Source organism: Balaenoptera musculus, chromosome 16 (genome assembly GCF_009873245.2).
Source record: "Balaenoptera musculus isolate JJ_BM4_2016_0621 chromosome 16, mBalMus1.pri.v3, whole genome shotgun sequence".
Taxonomy (NCBI): domain Eukaryota; kingdom Metazoa; phylum Chordata; class Mammalia; order Artiodactyla; family Balaenopteridae; genus Balaenoptera; species Balaenoptera musculus.
In genome coordinates, this window is record NC_045800.1 from 16,840,416 (window position 1) to 16,867,912 (window position 27,497).

The window sequence follows — 27,497 nt, forward strand, 5'->3', positions numbered from 1 at the left end:
GATGGCTTTGGGATGGGCTTTTTAAAAACTGCTAGATTGTTAAAAAATATGTGTGAATATTTGTGGGATTGGCGGGGGTCAGGGGAAGGATGGGTGTTTGCATGGAAAGAAAAGAATGTCGTTAGACAGAGCCTCAACAGTTTCCAGAAGGAAAAAAGGCCCAGGAGGAAATTCGGTTTAGTCTGTCGTCTCGCTCCCCAGATGTGGTCACAGACCGACAGCATCAGCATCCCCTGGGAGCTTGTTAGAAATACCAGACCTCAGGCCCCACCCCAGACCCACCGAATCCACACGGTCATTTAACAAGATCCTCACGGGTTTCCTTTGCACGTTAAAGTTGGAGACGTGCTGGTCTGTCGTTCGTCTGTTCTAGCTGGGCAGATATTGCCTAATCATTTCTCCACTGTCATTCTGATGATGACGTTGGGAAGGATTTGTGGTTGTCCGGGGACAGTGACACAGTGTGATGTTTGCCAAGCTTCTTGGTTCTCTGCCTCCTCATCTTCTCACTCACACCACTTACCCAATTATCACTTTAATATTCTAGCAGAGGGGGCCCAGGGGAAAGAATCTCACTCCATAAAATCATCATTCCAGCTCTACTTCTTCTTAATGGCCCTCTGACAAGTTTGAAATATCGAGTGAGCTTGGCAGAGAATGAAATTTCGTTTTTAAAATTCTCCTTCTGACTCTAACTTTTCGAAGTCAGTTGAGATTTGGGTATTTATAGATTAGTTCCAAGCTTGGGATAAGAAAATCCAAAGGGCTGTGTAGCGTGACATGATCAAGTTAAAATTCCCACTGAACCTTTCTTGCCTGCTTTGTGATCGGGGTGCTGAGGGGTAACAATGCCTCCTGCAGTGGCCTCTGGCCCTGGAGAACTCAGCAACCACAGACCCAGTTCTAATCACGAGAGCAGATGTTTTCACAACGGTTGAGTTCTGCCATGCAGCGCAGCACTGGTGTGAGTCCGCCCATGGGAGGATCCCGGGATTTTAGTAAAGGATGCAGACTGGGGTTTGGGAACCTCCCTTCCAACCAGTAGAGCTTCTCCTAAATTTTCCAGATCTTAATATTGTCTTTACACTGTGTCCTTAGCAAAAAAAGTCTGCAATGGGAAGAACCACGATAGTATTCTTAAAGGTGTTTTTCTTCCCTCGGCCTATTATTGAGCAAAGTATAGGGAAGGGAAAAAATATCTTTTCTTTTACCCATCTTAGGTTCTCGGCTGGGGCTCTGTAACAAAAGATAGATTAACAAGAGAAAAGCATACAAATTTATGTAATATAAGCTTTAGGTGGTGCAGGAGTCTTCATAAGGAAACGGAGACCAGGAGGGAGGGACGGTTAAACCTGAGCGTTTTTATTCTAGGTTTGATGAAGAGTGGACAGTCGTGGGAAAATGTGTAGGACAAAAGGGGGTGAGCTAAGGGCAGGAAACTGGGGGACACTTAGCGAGGTCTGTTTGTTCAAATGCCTCTCGGTCGGTCCTTCCGAAGTCAGAGATGAGCTTGATCCTTCCCTATGTCAGAGGGAGGGCAGCTCCCACAGGAGGGGAGAAGGTCAGAGAGAGGTCTTCCACCTCCTGCTGCTTCCAAATTCCTTCAGCTGAAAATATGCACGATGCCAAGGTACCATATTTTGGGGTAACATGTCCTGAACCCCATCACAAGCAGCTTGCAGTTTCTTCCACATTCCTTTCACAGCACTCAATTTGACTCATGAAGGACTATCTCTATTGAAAAAAAAAACATCTTCTCCAGGCTGAAGGTGTACCCATGACATAGCGAATGGCCTTTTACAAACGTATTTCCCAATTGCAAAGGAGGGAACTCCAGCCCTGCAGAAATGCACAGCACTTACCTTCTTGCCTTTTTTTTTTTTTTCCTGCCCAGCGCCTCTATAAAGCAGCAGGCGAGGACGCGAGACACCACTACACAATGACCCTGGGCCTGCCCGAGTTTGTCCGAGCGAAAACAAATGCAGCCAACCTGAGTGATGTAAGCCTTTCCCGTTGCTGAGGTTGAGATGTGCTCCAAGGCCACATATGTCTGTGTCTGTGATGGGAGCTAACAGTGACCCTGGTGACTTTCACAGAAACTTTAAACAATGTATCTTGTAGACACTCATGTTAAATATACCTTACACAGATGTGTTGATACCTACGTGTCAGAGCCCACTTCCGAGAGGGTGCTAATGAGATTTTCTTTGCAAAATCGAAAGCTTTTGCTTGTCAGGAATTGATTCTGGAACACCACACTACAAATAAAAGGGAGTAGCATTTGTTCTTTGAGTCATGTAATTTTTTTTTTAAAGAAGATCTACATGTGTTCCTACCGTAGGCAAAATACAAGGAGTCTTGGCGGAATCTCCGTGCTCAAGGCTACAAGCTGACAATAGACGCGCTCCCCTTCCAGGCGGCTCGGGTCTCTGGAGATATAGCCAGTGATGTGAGTTGAATGATATGACCTTCCATCCGGCCTAATTTCTGTTAACTTCATGTAAAACAATGTCTACGGCTGATTTTCCTGAATTAAAGCAAATCTATCACCATGTGAGACAGGATGTCACCTGCAGAATATATTAGTTATGAATGAGATTCTTTGACGGAGAGAGAGAAAGAAAGGCCCTGTTAATCAGAAGCTAAATGCAGGCAAAAGTCTCTAGCAGGAAGAAGATTACGATTTATTTCTAATTGCGGTGTCTAGGCAATGATCTCCCCGTAATGTGTGAACTGTCTGTTTTCTAACTCCACCCAGAATTAGAAAGAACTCGCAGTAGAAATTGTAACTCGGCTCTCTGTAGTTTCCCGCGTCGGCGGTAGGATTTTCAGCTGTGTTTCAGGCACTCTGTTGATAACATCCATAGCTTTGGGACATGAAGGTGACTTTCTGTTTCCCACAAACAAATCGCAGAAAATGTAGACTTCAAATAAATGGATCCTGTCTTTTGGGTTTGATGTTTTGCCAAGTGCAAGGGGATAAAGCACAAGTTTCTCTTTTACCCTTTTTGATAAATTCCTTTCGGGCACAGGACAAGTAAGGGGAGTGGGCCCCTCACTTTGGTTCTAAGGATCTGGTTTTAATTAGATGGGAGGAAGGGAGCAGTGTTTCCACTGTTCCTCCCCCAGGGAGGAAGCATGCTCTCAGGCCAACCTCACTGTGGTTTTTCTTATAATCATCTCCTCCTAGTGTAAGAACAGGTGATTTTCTTAGGGTCTGCAAGGAATAGATGGATAGATGGAATGTAAGCATCCCAAATGCCAGCCCTGACCGCCTGGTTCCCCCCCCCCCTTCCAGTTTCTCTATAGGAACGACTTTGTGAAGGAGCAAGGAAGGCTGATCGGGGCCCAGAGTGTGAGAGACGACCCCCGGCTCCAGCACTGCCAGCGGATGGGCCGGCTGCAGAGTGAGCTTCAGTACAGGAGGGAGGCGGCGGGCAACAGAGCCCAGTGCCACCTGCCCATGGACATGGTGCCCCTGGTCCACGCCAGGAAGGCCCAGGCCCTGGCCAGCGACCGCGACTACAGGACACGGTGCCACGAGTTCACGGCACTGCCTGAGGACCTGAAGATGGCCTGGGCCAAGAAGGCTCACGCCCTGCAGAGTGAGGTAGGGGGGGAGGTCCGTAGATCACACATCAGTCCCTGACCTTCCTCCTCCCGCCAGGCCTGCGTGTAAATCTCTGCTTCTTCCTTAGCCTTTCGGATCCCCCAAACGATTTGCTTGGTCTGTGCCATCTAGGTTGGAATTATTCAATCCATCAGCAAATATTTGTTGAGCACCTACTATGTAGCAGGCATCCCTCAAGGCCCTGGGGATACAGCAGTCAACAAAAGAGTCTAAAAATACAGCAGTCAACAAAAGAGTCTAAAAACTCCCGGGGTCGTGGAGCTTCTGTTCTGTGGGAGGGAGAGAAAGTATAAGTGAGACGTGTAGTATGCCAGATGGAGACAAACAGAGCAGGGAAATTGGGTAGGGGGGTGTGAGTGTGTGTGCAACTTAAAATGGGGGTGAGGGTAGTTTTCAAAAGTGCAAAAGTGACATTTGAACAAAGCCCCTGAGTGGCAGCAGCCTCAGCATATTTGAGGCTGGAGCGAAGCAAGTGTGTGGGTGGGTGAAGAGGATGTCGCAGGGGATGGGGATGGGGTCCGAGACAGAGGCTCAGGGCTGGACTGTGTGTGGTGAGGCGAGGAGAAGAATTGCCCCCAGAGCTGACGCTCACTGACTGCTTTGCCAGTACCGGCACCCTCGCTACCGCACTTCGGGGTGGGGGCCATTGCTGCTCCTGTTTCACAGACGAGGTCACGTGGGAGGGGCCGAGGCAGGACTGGCTCCAGGGCCCACCCTCCCAACCCTCCCGCCATCCGGGACAGGGGAGTCACGCTTCCTAGGATGCAGGTGTGGACGCTGAGGCCCAGAGAGAGGCCCACGCAAGGTCATCAAGCCTGTAGGTGGGTAGCGCCAGCCACTGCCCCCGTAGTGGAAGGCTCTGGAGTCAGTCCCAGGCCCCTCCAAGCCTCGGCTCCCTCAGCCGGGCCGGGGCCGCGATGAAAATGTGGTCACGGTCGGCACTTACAGGGCGCATGCACGTGGCATGCTCTGCACCACGCGGGCGCCCGTGCGTCGTCTCCCCAGCCCCGCGGCTCCCCTAGGAGGAAGGCGCTCTCATGTTAGAGCAGAGCTCATGGCACTGTTGTCACCTCAGTCCTTATCACCCACATCAGGGTTTCCCAGCTCAGGCGCGTTTGACATTTTGGGCTGGATGCTTTGTCGTAGGGGCCTGTCCTGTGCACTGCAGTGTCCCTGGCCTCTACCCTCTACATCCCACAGCACCCGCTTAGCGTGGCAATCAAACTGTCTCCAAATATTGCCAAATGCACCGGGGGACAAATCTGCACCCGATTGAGAACCCATTTCTCAGTTGAGGGCTGGTCTATATGATGCACTGAGCATGGTGCCTTCTCTGTAGGAACACGCCAGTGGGTGTGAGCAGTTCGGACTATGTTCTCCACCAAGCCTTCCGATTCTGGTGGCCTTCAGGGCAGTGGCTGCTTCTAGTTTAGTTATATTGCCCAGGCAGAGTGTTGTAAACACCTAATGGATGATTAATTGTGACAACGATGATGTGATTTAATGAACGTCAGGATCATCTAATTATGCATCGAGATTTGCTGGAACTGCAGTATCGTGTTGGGCACCAGCCAGCAGAGCGTAGAGCAGGATGAGTTTATCGGGCCCCACTCAGGGCACGTGGTCACTGAAGCACAGCCCAGGACCCACTTAGAAAGCCTTCCACTTGCTAGAAGGCCACCCTGAGGTCCAAGAAGAACTCATAGCATGACTTGGTGCCCAGCCCGGGACCCTCTTGTCGGTGGCCTATTCCTGGGGAGAAGAGAAACCTCCTGGGACAGGACAGGTGCTGAGGAAGTTACAGAGGCCACCGGGGAGAGGTCGGGGGCCAAGCTGGAAGCCCAGCTTCGTCACTCACTGGCAGTCCTTCCGCGGCCCCTTGGCTTTCTAGGCCTCCGTGTCTCCACTGGAAAAGCAAAGAGGTTTGATTTAATTGGTGATCTCAGATTTCAGGATTCATAGATTACTGTTTTTTAAAATGCCGGCATCAACATAATGTCAGACTATTTAACTAAGTGAGGAACGATACCAAAAACCAAATCCTACCTCAGACTACCATTTATATCACTGTTACTTCTGAAAAGAAAGGATATTTTAACACTAAAAAAAAAAAAAAAAAAAGCCGAAGAGGAAGAACAAACTAAGACAGAGGGTCCTTCCCAAGAAACGCTAGTTGGCAATCTTAGACTGACATTTTACCAAATGGGATATGTATTAGAATGTTGTGTGCTGAGAAATTATTGCCTAATTGAAAAATGACCGTGTTGTGCTTCATGCATTGTTTTGAAACTTCAGGTTTGTTAAACTGGGGGGTCTTGGACTCTAAGTTGCTGTGAACGGTAGACCCGCACAGTGTCCACAGATGGTTCTGAGGCTTTAGTCTTCTCAGAGTCATCCCTGAAAATCCAATTCCATGTGGTTACGTTATAGCGAAAAGGAGACAAAGGCTCAATATGAGCTCACTCAGTTCAGCAGAATCTAGGGTAGGAACAGTAGCCCTCAGTAGCCTTCAGCCATTTCTCCTGTCCTCTGCCACCCAGGCCAGAAAGAATGCTGTGGGACTAGGTGCTCGCCCCTGGGGAGAAGGTCCTCAAGGCCGTGATTGCTCAAGTCATGCTAACCTCAGGGATGTACCTGAGACATGTGCTCCGCCCAGGCCACGCTCCACCACGAATCGGTGCTGGTTCAGTCACCTCTCAGTCTTTCCCAATGTGCCAGTCCACACTCCCCTCCGTGATCTCACACGGGGGCTGCAGGGCATCCTGCAAAGCACGTGTAGGGACAGTCAAGGAGACAGTCCTGGCCCCGCCCTTTATGGCTACCCGGCCTCAGGAGACTCCTTAAGCTCTCCTAGCTTCAGTTTCCCCACCATCACAAATAACAACAACAATAACAATACCTAAAAAGTATGGAATGCTTATCCTAGGTCAGGCATTTGTTTAAATATCTTGCGCGAACCATGTCATGTAGTATCTAGGTAAGTACTGGCATTACTCCCATTTTTACAGTTGCGGTAACTCAGGCACCTGTAACCTTCAGTAACTTGCTTAGGGTCATAAGCTGGCAGGGAAATGACTTGCTCAAGACCATACGGCTAGTGAGAGGCAAAGTGGAGCTCTGGGCTCCCGACTCTGGGTTCAGTGCTCTCTGGCTCCCCCTGGTGGCTAGATTAGGAACCCAGGTGCCCTGGCTCCTGAGTGTTCTCTTAAGGACCACCCACGCAGCATCCCCACGGGACCGGGACCGGGACCGCAGCTGGTGACTCTTCTGGGAATCCGAACAAACATTTAAACCCTGACATTGTTTGTGCTTTGAGAATGGCGCAAGGACTGAATGAGATAACGAGTCTAAAGCAAACCACACCCTATGCAACGTAGCAAGGTAGTGGTTATGGTGATTCTTATTAATATGACAAATATACCCCTTCCCCTGGCCACCTCCTGGGTGCATCTGCTTATGTCATTCCTGTTAGAACTCAGGGGCTGAAAGCTGCAGCTCGTGCATCTGCCACACTGTGCTCCAGGATAGGGGTACCAGGAAACCCCACGTGTGACTCTGAAGGTGACTTCTAGGCCTTCGTATATACAAGGGCAAATAGCGAGGCTGCCATGTGGGGAAGCCAAATTCAGCTGGGCATCCTGAGAAGGTCTCTTATTATCTTAGAATCCTTCTTTGAAACCATCTTTGGGCCGATTCTCCTCGACTCCCCTCCTCTCTCTCCCTGTTTTATCGTGAAGTCTGGGGCAGGCGTGTTGTTTTTAGGGTCTGCGTGAATAGTCAAAGCTGGGCTGGGAGCAGAAATATCAATAGACAATTCATTTATAAGAGAGTCTAAGGCGCAGTCAGATCTTTGGGGAACCTGCATCTTGCCTTCTGACTCACCTGCGCTCGCACTGTTCAGCTCCACAAAAGGCAAGTTGAAAGCGTGCTCCCCCGCTTCATCTCACTTATGAAAGGAGCAAGGCCTGGCTGTGAAGAGGCCCTGTAGGATGATTCTCTCTAACTTAGAAATTTATCCAATTTTCTCTGTTCTTTATCAGAGTGGAAGGCAAAAGCTTTGCCGGTGTATACTGAAAGATCGCGGTATAAAAAGCAATCTCACTGACATGGGGTTTTGAAACGTGCTCTGGGACCTGAGTGATGTCTCCTTGCACCAGTTGGAAGGCAGAGTGGAATTTGCACAGGGGCCTTAACCAGCAGACAGTAGATCAGAAACGGACCCTCTTTGAGGCCAGCTGTGAGGAGCGCTGTGATTCCTGAAATGAAAGAAAACTAAAAAGGCCGAAAAGGCTGATTTCAGGAGTGGGTATTTTGCGTTACAGCAGAGCTTATATCTAAATTAGAGAAAGGCTAGCAACTTCGTTTAGATCCAAATTTCAGATTTCCTTAGAGAGTCTTTTCCCACCTTTAAAAATGCCTAATTTCCAAACGGAGAGGAAGAAAAGCAACTGTCTCATCGTAGGTAATGGTGGGCAGATCAAAGAATGGTAATTAGATTTAACATTTTAGGAGACTCCTAAGCAGGCCCACTGCCTTTTGTTTTGTTTTGTTTTGAAAATGTCAAAACTGAGTTGATTTGCTGCCTTAAGTTTCCCTTTTATATAAACAGGTGTTAAAGGCTGCAAGTTACATGTTCAGTACCTACTACGGACCCATTGTCTTAAAACAGCACTTACGATTTTCTCCCCAGAATTGATGCTGTACTCCTGATCTTCTGAGTCCTTAAAAGGAAGAAGGTGGATAAAGCTTAAGCCCATTTGTGCAATATAAGCAAATCATGAGTAGAAGTAGGAGGGGTAAACCGAGGCACAGAAAGATTAAAATGGCTTGCACACCATTCGCCAGGTGTAGCCAGGTTTGTTCCAGTTTTGAGAGTCCTGCTATAATCGTCTTCCCTTCCCCCCACCACCGCAAGAAAAAAACAAAATCTAACACATAGAGTGGCTTTTACCCCTCAGGACTCTCAGGTGTTTTCATGAGAACAGAGGGGTTGTCATGACCTTCAGGTATCACAGAGAGAAACTGAGTCACATTTTGGTACAGTGATTTGCTCCGAGTCACAGCAGGTTTGATCCAGAGCTCAAAGCCCTTTGATCAACTGAGAGTGTATAAAAACGTTTCTGTTTAGGCAGGAGGTCAATCGCCTCACTGCCGGAATGAAACAAAATGATGGGGGCTGATGTGTGGGCTGGGGTGTATATCTCAGGTCGTTCTTAGGGATCATTCCCGCAGGTCAGTACCTTCTGCTTCAAATCCAGCCAGTTTACGGGTGGGGCCTTCCTGTATCGTACACTGGACCCGTTATTTGATTCTGGACAGAGTGCACAAACTCAAACAGTTTGACTCGATGACATGCAGAACGCACCTGAATGACGATGTTGAAATGTTGCGATGAAGCATTTTTACAAATGCCCCACAGTCTTCGACCCTCTCCTGATAAAAGCCAATGATTTTCTTCCTGCAGTTGCACTACAGATCAGACCTGATGGGCATGAAGGGGATAGGATGGCTGGCGCTGAGTTCCCCACAGATAGAGAGTGCAAAGAAAGCCGGAGAGCTCATCAGCGAGGTACCATTAATCTGACTCTACCACAGACGCAACCTGGCGTTTATTTCCTCCTGATGAGGGAAACTGCAGATGGACTGGAGATCCCAAAGGGCCCCATGGCCACTGGACTCCTGATATTTCTCTGGGGCCATTTGCAACCAAATCCCAAGACAGAACAAGATTTCCCTCCCAGTGAATTCACTTGCTGGGGAGTTAAAGGCATGTTCCAGTCGGGCAGTGAAAGAAGGGTGATGCATTAGAAGATTCTCAAGAGAGGCGTTAATGTACAATTGTGATCTAAGCTGGCCCATTATTTTTGGGGAGGCAGGGAGAGGGTTTGCCACCCATCTCCTGAGTTTACTCAGAGAGTCCAGTGTCTGGGGGTTGTCTGACTTCAGAGGCTGTTAAAAGTTGCACAGAGATGGTTACGTTCACTGAACTCCCTACCATACTGATGACCTAGAGATTCTTGCCCTGGGAGCTGGTTGAGGGTGCCACTGCTTTCTTCAGTTCCTTAATAATGGAACCTACTTTTATAGGGTCTGAGCAGGGCCACCTTGTTGCTGGATCCTTCCCTCTACTGAATTCCTTTATTGTGATGAGCTATGGCATTTTGCAGCCTCTCTTTTCAAGAATGTAAATACCTGGAAAATGTTCCTTATCACAGAGGCAGCTTGGATCTCTTCCGTATGCTGGTGAGGTGCCCACCAAGAAGAGAGACTTGTTTTCCAATCACGTCATTGGTACATTTGGTACTGAGTAGATGGGGTGAAGCTGCACTCAGAAAAGTGCATGGTGTTTGATTGTTTCATGAGAATCTTGGTCCTTCTCTTATAGACCAAATACCGTAAAAAACCAGACACTATCAAATTCACCACGGTGGTTGACTCTCCAGACCTAGTTCATGCCAAGAACAGCTACATGCATTGCAATGAGGTGGGTGTTTTCTCTTCACTCATCCCAGGCCCAGGAGTGGCTAGTGCTGTGCAGTGGTCAGTGCTTAAGATGTGAGGGCAAACCTTTTGTCCCTTCCCTGGGTGATCTTGGGTCAGTTTTCTAATGTCTTCTAACCCTGGTTCCCTTATTTGAAAGGAGGGTAATGATAGCAACCATTTCATAAGATTGAGTGAATTAAATGAGGATTAAATAAATAAAAGTACTTGAAGCTTTTAGCAAGTATCAGAACAGAGTAAGTCCTCAATAAATGTCCCTAGTTTGACTCATAATCATAACAATAATAATACTAAGTATCATTGATGATCCCTTACCAAACACTAGGTCAGATACATCTTAATTGTTGATAAATGATAATGGAATTAAAAGCTTAACATAAGCCAATTAGAAAAAAAACAAAAACGGCTATATCAAAAGCTTCTTTCTGCTTTTACTCTCTATATGATTTAGCCCCATTTCCTCTCTCCTGTATTAATTTCGAAGAATAGGAAGTTACATATATATTTTTTTCTCTGAAATTGTCCAGGGATTGGATTTTGCACACTCACCAAGCTGCCCCGTGCTCACAGAGTCCAAATGTTGTACTGACCAGTTCACATTTGCAAAACCCAAATTGAATTTGGGAAAGGGTTGGAATATTAAATATTATATTTCCTCTCTAAAACTGGATGAGACTCAACCACTTCCTAAAATTGTTTGCAATTCTTAGATCGCTGCCCTAAAAATAGCAACTAAGATAAAGCTTGAGTTTTAAAATTGTGTCTTCTTGGGACACAGGTTGGACTGTGAAAACTTCACATTTCTGAACAGATATTAAGGCATTTAAGACTTTTTAGCTGTTGTGTCTTTTTATTATTACTATTAGTGTTAAGTAGTAAAGGTATGGAGGCATCTTGTTACTAGTAAAAAGCTTGAGCAATGCCCAGTTGCAAAGATTCTCTGAAATATCCACCCACTTTTACTGTTTGTGAAATACACAGGTACAGCCAACCAGGGTGATGGTTTGTGACCCTTTTGGAGCAAATCTTGATGAATATTTTAAGCAGAGTTTATTTAAAACCAGCCCCGCCACCGCCTGACCCTGGCCACATGGGCCCCTCCCTTCCTGGGTGGCTTCTGGAGGGATGCTCTCCACGGGCTTCTGTGCCCTGGGGTGAGGGTATGGGGTCACTCGAGTGGGAGGGGCAGGAACGGGAATCGGCCCCTTCTTCACCTTGGCTGCAGCAAGTGCGGTTTCCCATTTACTGTGAGCCTTCTTCCCCGCAGCGCCTGTACCGGTCAGGGGATGCCGAATCCCGGCACAGATACACCCTGGTCCCCGACCACCCCGATTTCACCAGAGCCCGCCTCAACGCGCTGCATCTGAGCGATGTAAGTGAACCAGCGGTTCATGTGTGGTGTGTGCCTGTTTCTGTAAAATGATCTGTGCCCAAACGGGATTTTATTTGTTAAAAAAAAAAGAAAAGAAGGTCCTAGGAAGGGGGGCTGGGAGTGGAAAGAACCGTGGATTGAGAGTGGGACAAATGACATGTGTGACTTTGAGCCACTTTCCTCCCTGGGCCTCAGTTTCCCAGCTGTAAAATGGGGATGGAGCTGTGCTAGCCAATGCCTGTGGTCCTTCTAGCTCTCAAATCCTAATGCTGGGCATGGCTCCAAAGACCTCGGTCAGGTGCTGGGTTACGGCCAGAGGAGTGGTGCCCTGGCCCCGCGGGTGTAGACACCTGCTCTGTTTGTTCTTTGGACACCTCTCCTTAGCCATTCAGAGCAGTGTAAGTTTGGAGACAAAGTGGCGCTTTCTCTGCTTTCTGCAGTTTAGAAAGATGCTGTAATTGTAGTCCATCTGGTCCAAACACAATCCGCTCCTTTGTGTGTGAGGCTGTAGACCCCAACACGTCTGTTTCCCTTGGATGTGTGCCCTTTGCATGCATCACCAAGATGCTGTTTCCTAAACCCAGGCTTGTTGGCAGGGGTTGGAGGCCCCTGGTTGTAATAGAATAGGCGGCCGCTCTTCCAGCAAAGCTGTGATCCTGGGATAACAGGTATCGAGGCGGCAGAATCAAAAGATGCTGTCAGATCAGAATAACACAGGCTGAGTGTGTCGGCCTGGGGCAGCGCGGGGCCTCCCAGAGTCTGGCCATTCTTCCCGCCCTGGCCCGGCCATTGTGTCCTGGGGCTCCGTGAAGATCAACAGCTGCTGCCGTTCACCCTAGAGATGGCTGCCTCGCAGGGGTTGGCGAGAGGCGCCTTCTAGTTAGCGTGTGTGTTAGTTTGTTGCGTTTGTAAAGCCCTGTGGGATCCCACACGGTGAATGTGATGGTGCTTTGTAAATATGAGTTATTATGACCATTTGATGCTTTTGAGGGCTGTGCGCGGGATAATTTTAGAACAGCAGCTCTGGTGGGCTGACCTCCATCTGGGGAAGCGGGACCTCCCCCTCAGCGGAGCTTGGACAAAACATCCATCTCATTAATGCTGCAAGGATGTGGGAAGGCAAGGCCTCCGTTAGAGGAACTATTGGAGGCCCATTGCCCTGGAAACTGGGATAAAACCGCCCGTCCATTTGGGGCCCAGCTTAAGGAGAACAGCCACCCCAGGCTGGTGGCAGAAGCATCTTTCCTCCCACGAGGGATGCCAGTCTGCAGAGTTCCGGAGCTGAAATTAGCCGCCAGGGCACGCGGGTATGGAGAACTCATGGACCTCTTTTGAAAGAGCACTTCTTCGGGGGCGTGTAGGATACGCACAATTGGATCAAGTGCTCTGTGAGGATGATGTGGAGGGAAGGTGACCTTCCTGGGCAAAGAAAGCCATTGAGATGTGTAAGGCAGCCGAAATAACTAAAGAATCAAATGACTCTAATGTGTGAGGATGAGGGCAAAGCTGTGCCCACTGTGATAAAGAAGAGGAGCACCCAGGGTTCCAAATCAAAGAGCCTGCGAAATCTAAAGGCTCCCAGTGGCAAGGCGAGAACCTCAACAGAATAAAAAAAAACTCGGGGAGGAAGTGATGATAATCAAGCAAATAGTTAGTATACAGGGAGAAGTGGCCGGGAGACGGGGATCCAGCACCTCGGGGAGAACCCCAATTTGGGCCGTGCCCTGGAGTTGACCCTCAGTTACAGAGCCTCAGAGGCTGGGATGCATTGAACACCAGAGTGGGGTGACCTCGGAGTTTGATGCTGTGGATAGGTCGGTGTCATTTCCTAGCCCAGATCTGGTATGGAGGCTCTTATTAGGAAGGCACCGCAACAGACCCCTTTCCAGGGAATGATAAGGTTTTGGACTCTATTTGCTAGTCTAACATTTGCGGGACCGTCAGAACAGGAAGCGTCATGCTAGAGGGGCTGGTTGGTCTGTCATTGTCTGAATGCTCCTCCCCTTCCTCATACCTCTCGGTCCTGCCCGCTAAACTCAGTGGTGACCCAGGAAATCTAATCCTTTGGGCCCTGATTGTGACCTGTCAGTTAGGTGATTACCCCAGCGGTGATGGGTTCTGTACTTCTCGCTGCTTGAACAGAACAGGCGTCTGGCTCCTGGTTTGTGATGTTGGAGCTGGAGGCGGTGATGAAGGTGAAGGTGACAACGGGCAGCAGGACCGAAAAACGATGAGCTCCACCGCGCTTGGCTCGAGCTTTCCGTGGTCCCCTCTAGTTCCAGGCCCGGTTGTGGGGTGGCGTGAGGGCACTTTGCTTTTTTTCTGCCACTTTTCCCGTGCTTAATCCCCCGAATCCCCTGTAGAACAGAGCCTCAGCCTTGACCTCTATTTCCAAGTGACAAAAGTAAGGTCCTTAAGGGCCCCCTCACCTGCCGTGGCTCTGGGAATGAGTGAGAGACCGACACGGTCCGGGGCTGTCACTTTGTCATCTGTTGGTGATGTGCCTCGCCTGCTGTCTCCCTTCTCTGTGGCGGAATAAAGAACAGCCTTCCGCTGGGATCTCCAGGTGACTCCTTTCGTGGAGCCGTTCCCTTATCTTGAAAAAAAAATATTAGCTACATGAAGGCACGGGAGATTTTGATGCCTCCATCGGTGATGTGGGTCTACCTGAGGACTGAGAGGATGTGATTACAGACTCCCCGAGGGTGTGTGAGAACAACTTGAAAAGGGAAAAAAATGAAAGAGGAAGATGTGAAATACGGGGGTCAGGAACTCGGGCAGGTTCCTGACAATCAATTTAATTCAGGGGAAGGCTCTCCCCTCAGTGCAGGCACCAGGGGTGCGTGTGGGATGCAGCATCCTTCATAGGGATGCTGTGACGTGGCATCAGAGGTAGCCCAGGGGCCCCCAGGAAGTCAGTGGAGCCAGTGAACATGTGGGTGCCAGGACCCAAGGAATAGAACCTTCGGCAGGTGGGAAGAAACAGGGTTCTTGAACTTTTGAGTTCTGGCATCTAGAAGCTGCAAACCTGAAACTCTGAAAGTAAAAGCAAAGACAGAAAGAAGGTGGTCAGGGGCATCTGGTACCAGTGGGATGTAGCAAATGAGCCAGACCCACAGACCCCAAGACCCACAAGAGCAGGGCCTGATGCTCAGGCTGGGGGCTGAGAGCCGAAGCCCTTTGTGGCCAGAGCTGGGGGAGGTCCTCAGGATGGATGTGGGACCACGGGCTCTGCCATTCTGGGCACCAGCAAGACAGAGGGTACATGTTTAGGAACCACTCCCACTGAGAACCAGCAACATTCCAGACATGGAGCTACTCACTCCCCGCTCACTCATTTCTGTGTTTCCCCGACTAGAAAGTCTACAGAAACTCTTGGGAACAGACCCGGGATGGTGGCTACGACTTCAGGCTGGATGCCATCCCGTTCCAGACCGCCCGGGCATCCAGGGACATTGCCAGTGACGTAAGACCTCACGTTCTCTCCCTCCTCTCTCTCTCTCACTGATAGGTTTTGCTCTGGTTTTGCCAGATCTGTTGAAAGGCAAACCACCGGGAACCAAAACTGAACAAATATTTCAAATGAAAGAAAAAAGGTGGCCTTATTTTTTTAGCATCTTAGGCAGAAATTTGGAATTGGGGAGGGTCGTATTCCCACTCCCTCTGTTTTAAGAGAGGCACTCTTAAAAGTTGACGCATGTGGACAGTACCTAGAAGTCAATTAACATACGATTGATTTGTTGACCTTCAATTGAGGGGCTATATTTTTTGAGCTGAAGTGCACTGTGGTGGGATAGAAAGAGATTGGGTTTCCCCCCTAGATTGACTTGAGTTCAAATCCTGGCTCAGTCACTTAGGAATTGGTTCTGTGGTCTTGGGCAAGTTGCTTAAATTCTCTGGACTCAACTATCTCCGTCTATGAAATAGACATCTAATACTGGCCTCCTAGGATTGACGTAGGGATGAAACCAAAATGGTTCATGGTGTCATGCACAGAACACGACAAAACACGGCAGCTTCTATTATTGAATAGGAAGATATCATTAACTAGATACATCATCATTCTTGAGTGGCTTGTCACTGGTCCAAAGTGAGATAAGTACAGAAATCAAGAGCAAGCATTCAGGAACATTCTTAGCAGTTAGACATTATGACCTCCAAGCCTGTGTGACTGGTGGACTCCTCTGGCTGAGCAGAGTAGAGGCCAGTTTTTATGTGTTATCAAATGTACCTGGTACCACTACATACTAATCACAGGCAGGAGGACCACATATTGGACTTTGACAGATTGGAAAGTTTAAAAAGCAAAACAAAATGAATCCTGTCCTTCACTATAGATGGTTTGAGGAGCACTGGACTGGGTCCCTGAAAGCTGGAAAGAATCAAAGGATGAGTGGCTACTGAGAGAATGGACACATTTTCCTTGCTGTTGGATTATTAACTATTACAGCAGCGATAATACCAGCAGCCAACACTCGGCGGGCATGAGCCTGTGCCAGACATGAAGCTCAGCCCCCACGGAATCCTCTCAACGTCCCATGGGGTGGAGGTTCATGCTCCCATTTTATCAGGTGGGGAAACCAAGAAACCAGAGAGACTCAGTAACTGACCCAAGGCCACACAGCTAGTAGGCAACAGAGGGAGATCCAGGTCCCAGGTCTACTTGAATCCAAAGCTGTGCCCTTAACCCACTGTTGAACTTCCTGCTGAGATCCTGAGGACTGGTCCTAGAAGGGAGGTGGGCGCCCATGACCCCCCTCTGCATCTCTGACCTGCAGTTCTGGTACAGAGAGGCCTTCCTGCGGGACCGGGGCCTGCAGACTGGGTACCGCAGCATCCACGACGACCCGAGGATGAAGCATTTCCTCAGTGTCAGCAAACTCCAGGGTGACAATGAGTATGGGAAGGACTTCGCTAAGAGTCAGTCCCAGTTCCACAGCCGCCCAGACCAGCCTGGCTTCCTCCAAGCCAAGAGGAGCCAGCAGCTGGCCAGCAGTGTGTGCTACAGGCAGCCCCTGCCCCAGCCCACCTGCGACCCAGAGCAGCTGGGCCTGAACCATGCCCAGAAGGCCCACCAGCTGCAGAGCGATGTGGGCTGCCCTCACTCCCTGGCCGAGGCCCGGCCTCTGGGGCCTCTTCGTAAGAGATGGCCAGAATCCCACGTCCCCTGTTACCTTCAGGGAGGACCTGGGCTGAGATAGAACCCAGGAGACCTAACTCAATAGTCCCAGAAGAAATGACAAGAATTGCAATGTACTGAGTCCTTCCTGTGGGCCAGGCTCTGTGCCAAATGCTTTCTGAGCGTCGTGCCACGGAGCTCTCACAACCACCCCACCACTGCCCCAGTTTACAGATGGGGAACCTGAGTCTTAGAGAGGTGAAGTAACAAACTCAAGATCACATGGCAAGTAAGTGGCAGGCCTGGGATCTGAGCCCCATTTGGTTTGATGTGAGAGCACAAGCTCTTGATTGCCGTGCCATACTCTTTCCAAGGGATCTTAGTAGTCGCCTAGACCGTGACCTTTCTCTGGGAGGCAAGTGAAGCCCAAAAAAGGGAAATGACTTCCGTAAGGCCACAGAGCAAGTCAAGATGGGAGCTCGGCCTTGAACCAGGTCTCTGACCCTCCACCCCCATTACAGCCCCATCACTTGAATGGAAAGATGCAGAGGGCAGCGTTATGCTGGCCCAGCCCCCAGCACGGAGGGTCCTCAATGCCGGGGAGCTCCTGCTTAAGAAGAATTGGCTCCCTTGACCTGGCTTCACTGACAGCATATTCTCCAGGGCAGGCTTTTTAAGCCTCCCCCCAAACCCTGCTGACCTATTCCTCTTGCCTCCCTCCTTCCCCCAAGGTTAAGTACAAATCAGACTTGAACCTGACCAGAGGTGTTGGCTGGACACCTCCTGGCTCCCACAAAGTGGAAATGGCTCGGCGGGCTGCAGAGCTGGCCAACGCGAGGGGCCTGGGTCTCCGGGGAGCTTACGTGAGTAGCGGGCTGGCTTGCAAGGCCATGGGGGAAAGGCAGACTCGTTGTTTCTTTTCAAACTTTATTTTTGGCCAAAGGTCAGCTGGCTCTAAAGACGCGTGAAATGCAGCTCACGCAAGGCGCCTAATTTCATGGGTCTGAGGTGACCAGGAGGGTGACACCCGGGTTAAACTTCCTGCAGGGTTTTCTCTGAAGTCACAGCCATTAGTTCTTCGGAGACAAACATGCCGGGGCTACATCAGTCGCAGCCGCGGCGGCCCAGGCTGTGCTGCCTGCTTGCCCGTTACATCCATGGAAGGCGCCAGGGACTTGCTGGCTGCAGCAGTCTGGGTTTTGAACCCTACTTTGTTCGGAAGAAAGATGCCACGTCTAAATGAGAGATTGGCTTTCCTTCTTCCTCTTTCTTGCCTCGAGGATCCTTCTTCTTGGGGAGGATGGAGGAGGGAAAAAGGAAGGGGAGGGCGAGCGTTTTAGACAGCTTGTCCTATGGGAGCAGGGCAGGAGGTTCATCTTAACTCAGGGAGGTGTGTTTGATTTCTGCAGCGGGGGCAGGAGGCTGTAGAGACCGGAGACGATCAGAGGGGGCATGTGAACCCAGATGCCACCGAGATCCTTCACGTCAAAAGGAGGAAGGCCCTGCCGTTGTGAGTGGGCGGCGTCCACCTGGGATTCTTGGGAGAGGAGCTGGAGAGGAAATTTGCGCGCCAGAGACATGGCTTCAGTTGCGGCCAACTGTGAAAACAGCACCCCAGCCCATGCTCCGATCCTCCTTTATTAAAATAACAACTCTCTGAAAGTGGGCGGAGAATGTTGTATTTTGGTCCCCTGTCGGATGCCTAGAAGTGGGTGGCCCTGTTGCCTGCCTTGAGTGTCTGGGATGAGGGATAAAGATGCAAAGGTGACCCCCACCGACGCTAAGCCGTCTGAAATCTCACATTTGCAAATGTCCGAGGTGAAGGCAGTCGATGAACACTGATTTTCTAGAAGCTACAATTGTTGGAAGGGAAGCAAACGTCATATACTTCAGGTTGATTCTCTCATTTCTGGGTTTCCCAGGAGGGAGCCTGAGGCAGTGGTGGCCATGCTGGTCCAGGGCACCCCAGGCTGGGCAGCAGTGGTCTCTGCTTAGAGCCTGGACACTCGGAGGCTTCCGGGGCTGTCCACGGCCGCCCGTGAGGCCTCGCCTTGGCCGGGTGCTAAGGAGGATGGGCTGTGAGCTTTGGAAGACACCTCAAAAGCTAGCCTCCCTTTCCATGGTGGCTTTGATCCAAGTCAGGAATTTGGTCACTTGGGTGTAGACTCCTGGCTTCTTCCCACACTCCAGGCCCCAGCTCACGATCCCATAGACGTAGTAGGTACCGTCCTTCTCACAGGTCAGAGGGCCTCCAGAGTCACCCTAGGGGAAAAAGACGCAGGAGTCAGCCTTGTGAATAGGAATGCATTCAGAGACAGCCCCAGCCTCCGTGAGGGGGTGCGGGGGCGGGGGGAGGGGGAGGGGTGAGACTGCTGGCGGGTCCTGGGGAAAGTAGCAACAAGGCTCTTCCAACGCCTCACGTGACGCAGTGCTCTGAAGGGAGAGAAACAAATACCAACCTATGTCCTGAGTCAGTGAGGGCTTCCTGAGTCAGAGAAGCCACGGGGCCGGGGCCCAGTGCCGGACCCAGCCCTACTTCCTGACCCGCCATGACTCTTAGTGATACAGGTATTACAAGGGGCCCTCAACGTCTCATTCCGGCAAGGATCTGGCGGAGGCTGAGAGGTGCCCTGTTTGGATAGAGCCCTTCCAGGGCCCACAAGGGCACACACATGGCAAGGAGGATGGGGCTTAGAGGCAGCATGGCCTTGATGTTTAACATGGTCCATGGAGTTGGATCTGCTGGGCTCCAAACCAGGCTTACCGCCTGCTGGCCAGCGGGGCCTCGGGTTCTCACACTGTAAACCGTGGGTAGCAACAGAACCCCTGCCCCACGCTGAGGGTCTTGTGAGGACTAATGTTTGTAAAGTGCCTGGTTCATATTAAACCCCCAGTTAAGGTGGAGGGGATGAAGGTGGTGAGGAGGAGAGGAATGAGGACGTCTCTCTCTCACTCACTCTCTCACACACACACACACACACACACTGTTATTAACGCACCACAACTGGTAGGCTTTTTAATGAATTGTCTCTTTCAATCTTAGCCACAATCTGCTGATTTTATGGATACGCTATTTCCGTTTTACAGATTAGACACCTGAGGTTGGAGAATTATTTCGGTGCAGTGGGTTGAATGTTTATGTCCCCCTGCCCCCAAATTCATATGCTGAAGCCTCATCCTCACTGGGGTGTTATTAGGAGGTGGAACTTTGGGGAAGTGATTAGGTCATGAGGGTGGAGGCTTCATGCATGGTATTAGTGCCCTTATAGAGGAGACCCTAGAGAACTAGATTTCTCTCTCCACTATGTGAGGATACAATGAGAAGTTGGCAGTCTGCAACCTGGAAGAGGGTCCTCACCAGAACCTGCCCATGCCGGCACCTGATTTCAGACTTCCAGCCTCCAGGGCTGTGAGAAATAAATGTCTGTTGTTTAAGCCAGCCACCAAGTCTAAGGTAATTTGTTATAGGGGCCTAAGCTGACTAAGCCATTCAGTGATTGATAAAGGTCACAAAGTAAAGGGTAGAAGCAGGTTTCAAACCCATGACCATCGGCTTTTAAAGCCTGCAAGGGAAGCCCTTGAAATATCTAGGGAATTGAACAATCTGTTTTCTTATTCGTCTTCTAGGGACTTAGGGAAAATCAATCCCATCTGCCCACACACCTCCTTTGAGTAGGTGGATATCTGTGGCTCCTTGGGAAGGGGCAGAGGGTCACAGTAGAGCCACAAACCCTGGGGAGAGTGACCGTGATTTCCCATCCCAAAGGGGGCTCAAGGCTGGGAGATCATTGTTGGGTCCCTTTGTAGGGAGGAGCTCAGATGTGAATGTGCCCATGCTGGTCCCCCAAAGTCCTATATGGGGGCAGGTGTCAGGCAGGTTCTAAATTGGCCCTGGCCACAGAGAAGCCACTCAGCCAATTAGTTTATTAGGGTTAAATCGCCCTCCCCCTTCACACACACACACACACACACACACATTTAAATCCTAATGGTTAGTCAATATTATTGTGAATTCTCTGGCGTCTCATCTTTCTCCTTCCAACCACTGGTCTTTGGGACTCTTCCCTGCTTATTGGGATTTTCAGACAAGCTGCCCAGTGCTGAGGCCATTTAAACACAGTGGAGCAAATTCCTGCTCTGCCACTTGCCACCCAGGTGCTATAGGCCAAGATGATTTCTCTAAGCATCTGTACAACGGTGATAATGACATCCCCTTCACCAGATGGTTGTGAGAATTAAGTTGGACAATGTGGGCAAAGTGACTGCTATGGTTATTATGCTGAGTCGTCCTGGTTTGATGTGGATTCAGATTTGCCGGAGGACAGACATGTCCCCCTTAGCTTAATGGCAGGTGGGTCTCTGAACCCGCCTCCCAGCCCAGGGTTCTAAGGACCTTCTGTGCCCGGTGTAAGGTCCTGTCAGCCCCTCCTTCTTCAAGTACCATTTGGAGTCTCTGACCTGGCAGGAGTCTTGCCCAGGCTTCTGGAGGTTTCCTGCACAAATCATACTGTCATCGATCATGCGGTCATAGAGTTGGCGGGAGTTGCACACGGTGTTGCTGATCAGCTTGACTTTGGCATCCAGGAGCTGGTGGGACCCTTCTCCTGCGGGGCGGAGAAAAGAGGTTGCCACTGTACAGACCAGGCTGGAACGTGCCCCACCAGAAGCCAGCAGCAGTCAGAAGAGGGCCACCAGACCTGAGCTCGGCAGGAAGGGTTCTTCCAGGAGATGGGCAGAGTAGCCTCATCTTTCAGGGCTGGGGGCTCTTTGCTTTCAAGCCTTCACGATGGTTCTCTAGACCTTCAATGCTGTGCTTAACACATGGAGCAGGATCATTTATGCCCTCCTCTGTCTCCCCAACTAGATGGTGAGGTTGGGCAAGTAGGGATGGTGTCTTAAATCCATTTTTAATTTCCCACGCCTGGCAGAGGGCTGCATGTAGTAGAGCCTTCATGACGCGTGAAGTGCCCCCTGGTTGACCACCTAGAGCACCTGCTTCCCAGAGCAGACGTTTCCTTGCCTAAAGAACCTCTGTTCCGCTCAGTCTGCTCTCGTCAGCACGGTGATGCTGAAAGGTTTAGATGGACTCCAATGAAGTTAGCTACAAAAAGGTTTCCTGGTTAACCCTAAATCTAATTATCGATCAGAAATCTTCTTTCTCAGGAGGCTTCTGACAAATTTGTATATTACATTTCACGTTCTTCATGAATATGGGCCTATTTAAAGTGATTCTTGCTTTCCATTATTAAGAACAAGATTTGGGGGGGAAGAGAAATCTATTTTGAGTATTTGAGAGAGACGATACATACTTCTGAATTTCATATATGAGAGGATGTCATCTTGTCAGTACTATAAGGAAAGTAGCCCTTTGGTTACTTTTTAAGATCAGACCAAATCCTATAGATAAATCAATAGCTTGATTTAACAAAAATTTATAGAATGCTACTATGTAGAGAGCCTTGACCAAAGCACCGTAGGAGAGTCAAAGGTGAATGAAACCTGACCCCTGCCCTCCAGGGGCTGACTTAATGAATATCTCTGGAGAATTCTGTCATCTCCTGATTCCAAACCTAGGATGTTATTGGGAAACTGAAACTCAGCTGTCCAAGTGACAAAGCCAAGAACCTAATACAAGTCTGTCTGACTCCAAAATCCATCTTCTTTCTAATTTATCCTCTTTCCAATGTACCTAGGAAAGGAAAAAGTTCTCCATGGATACAGGATCAATGCTTGGTGAAAGTCAAAGATCTAAGCGTTGGGGCCAAGGACAGATAGGGAGATCAGAGAAGACTCCTTGAAGGTGATGAGATTTAACTGGAGCTTGAGAGATGGGGCAACCTCTTTCTTTTGTTTATACATTTTGAATATAACACTGATATCTAGTTCAGGAGGGCAGTTGGGTGTAACCCTTTCTTGTCTGGTGGATGTAACTCACCTGGGCCTCAGGAGAATGCATGGCCAGCCTCACCTGTTTCTGTAACACCCCAGCCGGAGATGTGACACTCAGTCCCAGGGGGAAAGGGACCATCAGGCAAACATACAGTTTTCACATATTTGGATTCCAGAGCACACTGACCATCCACTGGCTTTAGCTTGAGCAAAGCTAGGTAGAGAAAGGGGAAACAGGCAGTGATAGCCTCTCTGTCAAAGAAGCATCAGCTTCAGCTTGATTGGAAGGTGGACCTAGCAAAGCCCCATTCCCGATACCTAAAAGAACTCTCCTTTGGTCATTTCATTCTTTTAACTTTCAATTCGGAGGAGTAATAACACTTCGGGCTGAGTTTTAAATTACTTCGAATCCTTTTTTAAAAAACAGGCTTTAAGGGGGAAAAAAAGATATTGAGGAAGCAGAAAGAGTGAGAGGTCTGTGAATGGAGAAATAGGGGGTAGAGCTAAGCAGCAGGCAGATTAAGTCCATCATTGCCTACCAGGTGCCAGATGTGCATGGGGATACATGAGCATCACGTCACTTAGCACATAGGAAGTGGAGACTTGTACGTCAGTGTCTCCGTTCTACAGAAGAGGGAATTGCAGCTTAGAGAGGTGAGCCAGCTGTTAATTCAAGGCTGAGCTCTCTCCACAGCGCAATATTCCTCACATCTCTTCCCCTCAATTTAAGAACTTGTGCACATTTATCTGCGACACTAACACAGACCTTTAAGAACTAAAAAGCTCTGGAATAAATGCTCTACCTTACAGGGTCTATGAGGGACCAAAAAGACAAGAGCACTTTCTAGAACCAAACCTCAGCTTTCCATCAGTAGAGAAACCCACCCAGGACAAGACCCACGGGAGAGCCACGATAGAAGAGACTTGCCAATGTCGTTGTAGGGAATGTCGTCTCTTTCGTCATAGTGGCTGTACTTGAATATCTTCTCCACCCCAAAGCTCTGCTCGTGGGATTCTGTCTTCTTCAGGTCCTGGTCCCCTAGCACCACTTTTAGATATTTGGCTTTTAAGCTACAAGGGAAAGTAAGATGATCAGGAACTAGCCCTGGAATTTGAGAGACTGGATCCACACCCTGGCTCTGCTCCTGGTGAGCTGTGTGACCTTTGACAGATGACCTGACCTTCTCGCGCCTCAGCATCCTCATCTGTAATCATGGTCTTGCTAAAGAACTCTCCTGCTTGTCTTTAAGTAGCTAGTTTGGAGGCTTGCGTGTCATAACACATGTAATGCACATGGTGAGCATTCTACACATGGGAGCTCTCTTCTATCTGGTTGTAAGGAAACATCCTTTCGCCCTTGGAGCAAGATCCGACCCCCAGGTCCTGCCAGAGTTGCCAAGATGCTGCTCAGATGGGAAGAGAAGAACCCCCCTGGAGATTGCAGCCACCCTAACCTCTGCTCCCAGCAGGCACCTACTCGGTGCAGTGGGCGGCAGTCAGCACCCAGCAGGGGTGGATCAGTGTCCCCCCACAGAAATGGCCCTGGGGCATGGAGATGGTCAGTCGCAACGAGGTCTGCAGGGACGCCTGCCATGGGTGCTTGCCCGCTGTGCTCTTAAAGCCGCCGTAGATCCTCTTGACCTTCCTCTCTGCTATCTCAGTCCTCCCGCATGAGTCAAACTCGGGAAGTTTGGTCAGGGGCTCCGTGAGGCTTCCCTCTGGGTTGGCAACATCTGTGAAGCACAAGAAAAATAAATCAACCTTCTCACCCTCCCTCCACATCCTCAGAGGGACCTTGTCAGAGGCATGGCTCTGCATCCCGAAGCTTAAATAGTGTCCAGAGCTAAGAGACTATACTGGTGCGTATAGGATAGGCACGTGTGCAGTTAGCATTTGTTGAATACATTGATTAATACAAAGCGAGTCTATAGAATTAATGGTGAAGATGTTGCGTTTTCCTTCTTATTTTGACATGTACACAGACACATAAAAAATGTTTGTCACTTATATGTGGAATCTAAAAAATACAACAAATTAGTGAATATGACCAAAAAAAGAAGCAGACTCACAGATATAGAGAACAAATTAGTGGTTAGCAGTGGGGAGACAGAAGGAGGGAGGGGCAAGACAGGGGTAGGGATTAAGAGGTATGAACTATTAGGTATAAAATAAGCTACAAGGATATATTGTACAATGGGGGAATATAGCCAATATTTTATAACTATAAATGTAGTACAACCTTTAAAATTTGTGAATCACTGTAGTGTACACCTGTAACTTACATAATATTGTACAGCAAATATACTTCAATAAAAAAATGTGTGTATAAATATATAAATCCATCTCTGGGTATGCATTTAACTATTTGTTAATGCACACATATATTTTGGAGGCTTTTTTGGTGCCTAGGGGAAGATATTCAGATGAAGTAGAGTGGGGGAGAGAAGACATTTGCACATGTAACTGTCATGCAAAGGAGAGAGCAACAGGTGTTGCATGGATGGTGCCCAATCTATTCCATGGGGTTTGTAAGAAGGGAGAGACAATATTTCACTTGGTAAATCATGGAGGACTTCCTGGAGGAGTGGTTACTTGGGTTGATTCTCAAAGAATGGTTGGATATGAACAAGAGTGGGTATGGGCAGAGTATTACAGACAGAGGTGACCATAAGAGCAAAGGCACAGAAATGAAACTGTCCAGGGAAGTAATTCCATTGAGCAGAGGGAGGGTGCATTGCTTCAGACGTGGGTAGAGAGGTGGGCTAAGGCAGCGTGGCAGGAAGACTGTGAGGCTGGAATTCAGTCCATGCTGTATCCTGAGAGGCTGTGGAGACCCAGCCACTCTTTGATCACCACTGTACACTGAAGGCCTGGCATAGCGCCTGGCATCCAGCAAGCAATCGATCAATATTTGCTGAGTGCACAGACTGGGAGTCAGGAAGCCTGAGTTTACAAAGGTATCCAAGTCTGCTCGACCTCCCGAGAGGGCAGCAGAGGATTGGGCAGTTGGGTTGCCACTGGGATGGCAAATGGTAAAGCAGGTGTTGTGGAAGGACAGGGGTAGGACAGAGAGGGAGTTCCAGGAACATCTGTCTATGGCTCTGCAACCTCCCCACTACCCAGGCCTCCAGACAGCCACAGTCTTACCTAGTTCTGAGCAGGCGGGGACATCACAGTACTCCCATTTCACCTTTGCATTGTTTACTTTAAAGAAACACCAGGGCTTTTTGTCTCCATCTGGGTTTCTAAAATAAAAAAACAAACTAAGCTGGAGCCAAGGCTTGGTGAACCCGCTGGACCTCATTAAAAATCCTTTGAGTAAGAGAGTACCAAGCTCTTGCATCCCACTGAGACCACATTCCATTCCATTCCTCCAACAGGTTAGCAAACCTTGACATATAAGGGTGGTTATAGTTTTGGGGCCAAATCTTAACTTCCAGAGGAGAATCTCAATAACCAGGAAGTAGTTCACGAGCTTTGTGCCAGATCCACGGGACATATTACATTGTGTGTAGGAAAATAAATGAGATCCCTGTCGAAGATCCTTCTTTGTCAGGAAAGTGAAATAACTACAGAAACATGGTGAGAGTAGGGCTCCTCTGCCCGAACCTTCAAATTCTGTGCATGGGAATTCTCTGAGAGAGGCTGCTGGGGTTCACCCTGAAGACAGTCCCATGGAGGGAACAGTTCAAGGTAAGTGAAAGTAGAAGGAAACTTGTGTTTTGTGCTAGGGAAATCCTCTTGCTTAATGGAACCAGTTTAAAGCCATACAAAAAAAATCTCTGTTTCTATATGCAGACCATGCATGTCCTTGGCCTTGGTTAGACAATAAGCAGTGGGAGGAAGCCAACAGAACGGTCAGGAAGACGGGGAAGAAGGTAACTAGTCATCACCAGGGATAGAAATGGCATTATTCTTATTTGGGAAAACCTGCACATCCTTGTGTCAGAGACCGTAATGCTAACCAAACATTCCATTTCCTCCTTTGAAGTTCCATTTATCCCTTGAAGTTACATGGGACTATATGACCATTTCTGGCCAATGAAATATGTGTGCTAAGATGACGTGTCACTTCTAGGCTGAGGTAGTAAAAATCTCATGCTCCATGTTCCAGCCCTTCCTGTGTATCTGAGTAACTAAGTGAAGCTAAGATTACCCCCTACCTCCACACCCAACCTACATGACACACGTAGCATTAATGAGAAATAAACATGGATGTATTCAGGCCACTAGGATTTGGGGGTTGTTCATTACAGCAGCATAACCTAACCTATCCTGAGTTGGAAAATCTTCCTAGAAAGAAAGCTGATGTGTTTCAGTGTTCCGGTCCAAGATTTCGAAGCTGGCCCAGGAAAACTAGGAGCAGGGGGAAGGGACAAACAAATCCTTACATTGACAAGGGGCCAAGACGGAGCATAGGGAGGAGGGTAAGTTTTACCTGCAGAAGTTGTGCTCCCCAATCCCATGGGCCTCAGCATCCTCCATAAACGTGTTGTAATTCTCCTTCAAGAGGAGGTGGGAGTTCCAGTAAAGGCATGAGTGCTGGTTGACTGTCTTACTCACTTTCCCTCGGTAAGAGTAGCCATCACCAACATAGCAGTCATCAGAACCTTGGAGAGAGCAGTTGGGAATGTGAGAACTGAGACCAGCTGGTGTGCCATGCCTGGAAAGGACTTGACAGGTATGTCAGGTGGTGAGAGGATTGGGCCTGAGTATTGATCACCCTGAGGTTTCACTACGAGTTCCCAGAAATAAGGTGGTTTGAATGCTCCACATTCCACCCAGCTTAAAAACATGGACTATCATGGGGGTGGGGGTGAGAGCTGAGTTCTTTAATTTTGGCTCAAACAAGAACCAGTGGTAGGTAAGCTGAGGCCCAAGGATACCCAGGAGTGTTTGACTTGCCTGCACTATATCCCAGTTTATTACTTCCTCTACATGGAGCCAGACATATCCTACGCCCTTAGGTTGGAAGGCTGAGGCAA

General features: G+C 49.0%; 3 protein-coding genes across 3 annotated transcripts in view; 2 read left to right on the forward strand and 1 right to left on the reverse strand.

Moving 5' to 3' along the window:
- Positions 1–18,397, forward strand: part of LOC118882943 (nebulin related anchoring protein) — a 69,598-nt gene extending 51,201 nt beyond the window's left edge. Inside the window, 9 exon segments of the mRNA XM_036829338.1 lie at positions 1,895–1,999; positions 2,342–2,449; positions 3,299–3,610; positions 9,096–9,200; positions 10,017–10,115; positions 11,400–11,504; positions 14,863–14,970; positions 17,355–17,486; positions 18,033–18,397. Of these exon segments, the coding sequence (XP_036685233.1) occupies positions 1,895–1,999; positions 2,342–2,449; positions 3,299–3,610; positions 9,096–9,200; positions 10,017–10,115; positions 11,400–11,504; positions 14,863–14,970; positions 17,355–17,486; positions 18,033–18,137 (1,179 nt within the window). The 3' untranslated portion in view covers positions 18,138–18,397.
- On the forward strand, positions 14,977–17,348 carry LOC118882945 (nebulin-related-anchoring protein-like). Its single transcript, XM_036829340.1, has one exon. The coding sequence runs from the start codon at positions 16,253–16,255 to the stop codon at positions 16,703–16,705; it is 453 nt and encodes a 150-aa protein (XP_036685235.1). The 5' UTR covers positions 14,977–16,252; the 3' UTR covers positions 16,706–17,348.
- HABP2 (hyaluronan binding protein 2) overlaps positions 17,534–27,497 on the reverse strand; it is a 37,545-nt gene continuing 27,581 nt past the window's right edge. Inside the window, exons 7-13 of the mRNA XM_036829339.1 lie at positions 26,951–27,122; positions 25,660–25,757; positions 23,990–24,245; positions 23,441–23,583; positions 22,592–22,726; positions 21,082–21,227; positions 17,534–18,885 (exon numbers count right to left, since the gene is read on the reverse strand). Of these exons, the coding sequence (XP_036685234.1) occupies positions 18,721–18,885; positions 21,082–21,227; positions 22,592–22,726; positions 23,441–23,583; positions 23,990–24,245; positions 25,660–25,757; positions 26,951–27,122 (1,115 nt within the window). The 3' untranslated portion in view covers positions 17,534–18,720. The remainder of the gene's footprint in view (positions 18,886–21,081; positions 21,228–22,591; positions 22,727–23,440; positions 23,584–23,989; positions 24,246–25,659; positions 25,758–26,950; positions 27,123–27,497) is intronic.

Excerpts from the sequence above, each read along its gene's own strand:
- LOC118882945 (XM_036829340.1), top strand. The coding sequence starts at position 16,253 with ATGACCCCCCTCTGCATCTCTGACCTGCAGTTCTGGTACAGAGAGGCC.